Raw genomic sequence first — 7118 nt, forward strand, 5'->3', positions numbered from 1 at the left:
TGTAGAAGTAACACTCATACATAGAACACCCCCACCAGAGGGATTTTTCTACTCCGACTTCTGTTTTGAAACTTAAAATTCTCTCATGCAGTTCTTCATCTGAAGAAAGGGGAAGATTATAAAAAAAAATCTTCCTTAATCAAGTCTTGTATTTTCATCTTCATTTAAATCTCCTGTGTTGGTGTGGAAGATGTGCCCCTCAGCCATATTTTCCTTATTTTATGTGATTTGTCCAAGTGAGTTGTGCAATCTGACTGCTTTCAGATAAAGATGTGTTACCTCTCAAGAGCAAACAACAAACACAACTTTTACCTGTTTAAGTTGCAAAATGTCACAGCAGGAAATTGGATTTCTTCCACATACTGAACCACCATTGTAGTTGTGGTTGGCCAGCTGAAGTAGTAGATGAAGCGACTGCAGATTTGCCAAATAACAACAGCAAGACAGCCTGCAAGTACAAGCAGCCAGAGCACTTTGCGAGTCTTGCTCCGTGTTTTAACAATATTTTGCAGGCCATGAAAAGAAGTGGATGAGGCAAACTCGTCATGATACTTCCTTCTGTCTTCGAAATGTGGCATCAGCTTCTTTATTAAACACAACCGTATCTTTTCCAATATTCCTGAATATGGAACAAAGTGAAAACACTTTTCTAAAATTAGCATTTAACCATCACTTAAGAAAGGAAAAGCAGATGTAAAATTTCCCTTTAATTATAAATTCTCTCTTTACTTGCTTGCAAGGATGGAAGAGTTGTGTGCTAAGACATGAGCTCAGTACTACCCCGAGTACAGACAATATCTTGCAATATTTCAAGCACACAAATGTTTAAGCACTTTAAAATAAAGGAGTAGTTCCATTTCTTGGAAGAAGATTGGATTTTGGCATACCTCAGTGATCTAAACCCGTGGGTTGCTGTGAACTTACTGTGAAAATTAAGCATCTGACTTTTACAGTAACCACCCACTAAAGGACTGGTCCTTCACACGTGATCTGAGAAATAAGGTAAAAAAAGGAATTACGTGGAATGATCTGAAAGGGAATTTCACTTTTTCACTATTAAAAGTTTTCGGATAAGCCTTGGAAGGGTACAGGTTCAGAAGAATAACTAATCTCATTTTCTTAGGTTCATACTTGTCTGATTCCATAACTTTGAAACAGGAATGGGTTTAGTTTTGATTTATCCCAAGTTTCCTACAAAATGATGTTAAAATAAAACCCCGAACAAACCAAACTGTTTTAAATCTAAGTTTAGGAGCTATAACAATAATGAATGTAATCAATACCTGGAACTGCAGTAATTTTCTTATGTTTGATGCTGAATAATCTTTTGGACATGGATTTAAACTTCATTTTCTCTCCCAAAATATCCAAATGAGGGAAACTTAATGAGACCTTTCTTGTATCTTATCATAATTGGACCAGTCTGTTTGCAAAAGGCTTCATTTACAGGTTGTTATCCACTACTTTATTTTGACATTGTCCATAAGAACAGTAAATCAAAGAAAGTTTGTGAGACAATAATAAATAGCATCTGGAAATATATTATTTAGATCGGTGTTTAACAACAATTAAATGCTTCCCTAATTCTGTTTTTAACAAAAAAATAGGTTTAATAGTGTGTATGTGTGGTTAGGAAGATATCCTTATATCCTTATATCCTTTATAAGACTGATTTACTTGAGGGTATTACAGCTGAGCAAAGGAACAAAGGGATGTAAAAGTCATCTGCCAAAGCCACATCAGCCACATCGTCACCACATCAATATTCAAGGGTGTTGCTTTGGTCCACAGCTGTGATAATGAAATCCCAGACAGTGCTGGATTTCAAAATGTTTCTGAAGGGAAAGTATTTTCTTTATGTTGTTCTTTTAAGATCTGTGTAAGAACTTTGATTAATATCACATAATTAACTGTGACCCAGTTTCATCATCAAACAGTTTTCTGCTAGAAAACTGTTCAAAAGTTTCTCTCCTAGCTCTAGTGACTGTTGGACCCTATTGCAAATCCATTCAGCTGTGTGTTGGTTTGTACATCGTGCTGGAATGGAGTGGATTTCTGGTTTAGCTCTAGGCTTCTCTCTCACCAGATATGTGCAGTGGGGCGAGCTCTTTGCGTGTTCCCTGAATAAGAGCAGAGGGAAGTACATTCCTAACATATATCTGCATCTGCTGCCTGTAGACTCCAACAAGAAACCACAGGCAAGTCAGACCCTTTTCTCCAGGGACAGTGTTGTGTTTATTCCTCTTATATACACTGTGCTAGGTAAGAGCATGATACAATATCCGTACATAAAAGTCCATTGCCATAAATAAAACACTAGTTAGCTTAATCAGAAGAAGTGTAACTTTGAATCTATGCAAATATGTAACTAAACTGTATTTCAGCTCTTGTGCATAGCTACTACAGTAAGTAGTAGCAAGTAAAAATGATGTTTTAGCTGATTGCAAAAGTTTTGCTTTTAATGCGTAAGATTATCTAATGGCATACTGCTGCTTTCATTAGTTTCACAACAGGAATTAGCACTGCTGTGTGTCATAAAGGATCCTTATTCTGCTTTCAGATTTCTTTAGCAAATGTTATAATTAAAAAAAAATAAGGAAAGAAAAATTATTTTTAACTACTCCAAGTAGGGTCAAATGGTAGACTTTTGGTGTGAAATTTCGCACGTAGTGTGGATTGGAAAATGGTATCAAATGTGTAAATTGGGACTAGCCATTTATTTGGGATTTGGTCCATTTATGAGGAATAGGTACATTCCAGTGACATATAATTAAGAATAGAATGGTTATTCCAGGTGTCTGTTAGTGAATAGTAAAATAATACACCACAATAATGGATGAGTGTGAGATTATAAATTATGAACCTTTCCTTCCCCTTAAGGGTGGGTCATCACATCCTATGCTGTGCAAAACTTAAGCAGTGTGTGTCTGGACTAAGGTTGTGTAACTAACACAGCTGAACTAGCTGTAAGTGGTTTAGAATATCCAAGCTGCTGCTAGATAGACAGTAAAGTCTTGCAAGACCTTAGACACATAGACAATAAGGTTCTTTTAGTAACAATAGAAAGTATATTTAATATAGGTACTGCAAAAATAATTGTCAAATGTATGGATAAACCCAATATTTATAGAAGATTCAAATGGTATGGATAAGTAAAAAAGCAAGGAGGTAACCAAATGAGAGGAATAGAGGAATCCAGGTCCAGGAGCAAACCACAAGTTTGGAGCCAAATATAGAACATGGATGTAAGAACTAGTAAGGTAGCTCATTTGTTCAGGATGGGCTGCAGATACTTTGCCTCAGGAAACACCGATTACTGGAAAAACCCTGAGAACCACCATGGTTAGTCAGAAAACTTGATTTTCCAGTCAATACTGTTAAAGAAAACATTACTTCCCTGCATGTATAACCAGGGATACAGGGACATACTATTATAGGCTTATAGAAATTCAAATAGAAATAGAAATTCACATAGTTATATGGGTATAGAGAAATTCACCCCTCAGCAATTCACAGTATCTTTAATTTTAAAGATATAAATTGGATTTAAAGTTTTTTTTAAACTTCAGTCAGCCAGCAACTGGTCACCATCTATAACTACTTGTACAGGTCACTGATAGATAATGGGAATAGGCTCTTTGATCTAGTGGGGAAAAAGATGTGACAGGACTGAGTGGGAAGAACTGGAAGCTAAGTTCTAGTAGAAATAAGGTACAGCATTTTTATTTTTGTATTCTCAATGTTTAATTGTGATTGGATTTTCATTAATTAATATATTAAAAAAGAATGGCTTTTTAAAAGGTCACTTATCTTCAGCCAGAGTTCTTACCTGAGAGGAGTTATTTCAGGAAGGTTGTATGTGGCTTCTGTACAAGGGTTAGTCAGTCTATCAGGTAGATATCTGATTTCCTCTTTGCCTTGATCTAAAAATCATTCTAGTGTGGTATCATTAAGAGAAGCAATGGCTTAGTTAAAACTGAATTAGCTTTATTCTAAATACATGAAGGACCAATAGCTAAAGATTTTTTTCATTTCTTAGGTAAGTGTACAAATCTTTTTTGGCAAGCTTTTTTCATCTCTCCCTTCTTCTTCATATCTTGAAAAGGTACACCACTGCTACTTTTGGACAAGACTACAAATAGCAAAGGTCTTGGTAAAGCGCTCTAGTGTGCCTAGTCACTTACCTTTAGCATCTGATTGAATGAATCTCCCAAGCTGGTCCATGTGGCCGTGCTTATTTCAGTAAGGAAGGAATGGATAACAAGTTGCCTTATCACTGTGATCACTGCTAGGTAATGGCTTTTATAGAAAATTAAATGGGAGGTGATACTGGATGACACATAAGACTGGGCAATTTACCAGCCAGGGTTGCTATGTTTTACCTTTCATTAACATGGTCTGCAATGTAAAGAAAAGATTATTTTTATTACAGGATCAGATGTACACATTTATATACATTTCAAATACATAATATGCTAATAATAGTACAAGTGCAGGCTTGTCTTGTGTATTGCATCACTTTGCAAATTTCTTTCATATTTTTCCCTTTTGCTTTAGAAAGACCAATTATCTTCACTAAAATACTGGGCTGTTCAGAACCGAATAGCTCCTCTTGAAGTAGATAAGGAGCTCTTCCTGCTCTGGAGGGCAATAAATGCCTACCACAAAGTTCCCACCAGCAGCAGGATGCAGTTCAACCACACTTTGAATAGCTATCTTCATAACCAGCTACAGATTTCATGTTCTTGTGGACTTGGCAAAAAAGAGCTGTTATTCCTGAGAACTAAACCTGTGGGCAAGCATGAAAATACATGCAAAGTCAATCATTCCAGCAACTCCTTATGAAAAAGGACAGAGACTGCTTTTGTGCTAGATGCACAGTAGATCTTGTTTGAAATTTGTTTCAAGAAAAGAACTGAATATCTAGTAAAAGAGAATAAAAGTATTAGAAAATTCAGACTTGGGATGCACTTGATCAATGCTTTAGGAAACAATAAAGAAATGCCACTTCACATTCCCTGTCTGATCTGCTTATTTCATTCTCTCTGTTAGTAATAATCCACTTGATCACCTACACTGTTCTTGGGTTATGAGGTGTATTAGCTTGGCTCCTTGGTGCCCCACTGTCTAGTTGTTTGCTCTTTTCTGGCTATGTTGTTAATGCTACAAGAAGCAAGGTAAAGCACTGAACTCCATTTAGTTATTCCTGTGTGACAAGATTTCTGTATTCGGCTTCTTGGAATTCCCAGCTCTGTCTGTCACTGCTGCTAGGGAAAACTTTGCACCATACATGTGTTCACTCAAGCAGTGAAGTGCTTAACAATAAACTGATTTTCAACATCTGTATGTAACTCAACCACAACTAATGCTCTGCTGAGCAGTTGCCAACTGCTGCAGATCCATTGAGTCCTATTAATACCAACCACTCTAATTCACAAAACCCAAACCTGAGTTGCTTGAATTCTTAAAACAAATTATGTCTATCTTTTATACTGCTATGTGCATAGAATTAAGAAGCATAGTGTAAGTTAGTTGCTGTCTATACAGCAAATTATTCCTTTTACTGTTTTCTTTTTTGTTTTTAAAAAAACCCTGCGTTGCTGTCTTACAAGGAGTTTTTATGCTTATATAATACTTTAGATGAACAAGGCTTGTGTTGTCCTATTGTGTTTTACATAAGAAATTAATTTTTAAAATTTTCTTTCTTTTATGGTTGTTTTGCATTGATTCTTAAGCAAACACTAGGGGGCAAAGACCAACAATCTTGTGTTTGTTCATCCTTCCCAAATGGCTTGCACAAATAGCTTTGAGGCTGTAAATTGATCACAGGCAGTTTGGTCTGTCCACTCACTCCTAGCAGTATGTATCTGGTTATCTAAACCACACGTTCCCTGGTACTTAATGCACTAAAGATTAGGAAAACTAGACGATGACAGAGGTGATTGCCATTTTTTGTATTCACACATACCATGAATTCTGTACTCAAACTGTTATTTGAAGTCAGTGCTGTTCAGGTCTTCTCTTATGGTGCTAAATTAAAAAATAATGCTGCAACCAGCATAACTACATAGCTATTTCCTAAAACAAATAGATAATGTGCTACTGATAAAGTTAATACTTTATAGCCTGGTTGCAGCAAAATGTCTTCTAAGAATTCTTATCGGCTGCTGAGAGAAAATACATGCACACACAAGTAGGTATTTGGTGTATATTTAGCTTTCATTGGACAATTTTTTTTCAGAAAATGTTGAAGTGTTTCTTTCCAACTCCTGTTTCATTGCATGAGACTCTCTGTAAGTGCTTTCTCAACATTAATGCTTCTGATGTTTTGCTTAGCTCTCTTTTTTGATAGAAACATCTCAAATATTATCCATTTTTAAGACAGAAGAAGTAATGCATTTGGTAATATAGCAGACTGTGACTACTTTTACTTAATTCATACAAACAGTATTAGAAAAAAAAAGGGGAAACAGAGAAAAAAATGAAGTGATCACCGTCTGGGTTGTTATAGTGTATTGTCATTGCCGTTTTATGGCAGAGGCTAGTAACTAACTGTACATGCAAGCATCTGTCTTGCTCCTTCCTTCAAAGCATGTACTCCCATTGGATTCAGCAAAGGGGGGGCAGGGAGGTGGAGGGGTCTGCAAAAGAAGGGCCTCAAAGAAGGTGTGAGGACTCATTGAGTCTTTCTGCATCAAGGAAGGATCAGCTATGACTGGAGAAATTGTGACCTCTCTAGTGCTTACAGATACTAGAAGTTTCTTTACTTTTTGCTTTCTCATGTCTGTGTTATCTTGCCATAATTTAAACTGGTTGCTCCTTTTCCCATCCCCTTGTATATTGAAAATTGCTTATTACTCTTCCTTTTGAAAGAAAGGTATTTATCACTTTTCCCTCACAATCTTCTCTTAGTTATACAGGTCAATTCTTTCCATTTCTCTTAACAGGCCATATTTTCTACATCAAACATTCATTGTTCTTGCCATCCTCTTCTGAACCCTTGCCAAGAGGTCTTCATCTATCTTGAAGAGTGATTCCCAGGATATAATATAACAGACAAATTCTTTCTGATGCTGGATGGAAAGGAGGGATTCCATGCAGTGTAGAAACTTTCCATT

At 36.3% G+C, this 7118-nt stretch overlaps 1 protein-coding gene across 1 annotated transcript in view; it reads right to left on the bottom strand.

The window, feature by feature from the left end:
• Window positions 1-4491, bottom strand: part of ASIC5 (acid sensing ion channel subunit family member 5) — a 16148-nt gene extending 11657 nt beyond the window's left edge. The window contains exons 1-2 of the mRNA XM_017805849.1: window positions 4185-4491; window positions 313-619 (exon numbers count right to left, since the gene is read on the bottom strand). Coding sequence (XP_017661338.1) covers window positions 313-619; window positions 4185-4224 — 347 coding nt within the window. The 5' untranslated portion in view covers window positions 4225-4491. The remainder of the gene's footprint in view (window positions 1-312; window positions 620-4184) is intronic.
• Between the last annotated feature and the right edge of the window lie 2627 nt (window positions 4492-7118).

The sequence above is a fragment of the Lepidothrix coronata genome, unplaced genomic scaffold (genome assembly GCF_001604755.1).
Source record: "Lepidothrix coronata isolate B3197 unplaced genomic scaffold, Lepidothrix_coronata-1.0 Scaffold13, whole genome shotgun sequence".
Classification (NCBI taxonomy): domain Eukaryota; kingdom Metazoa; phylum Chordata; class Aves; order Passeriformes; family Pipridae; genus Lepidothrix; species Lepidothrix coronata.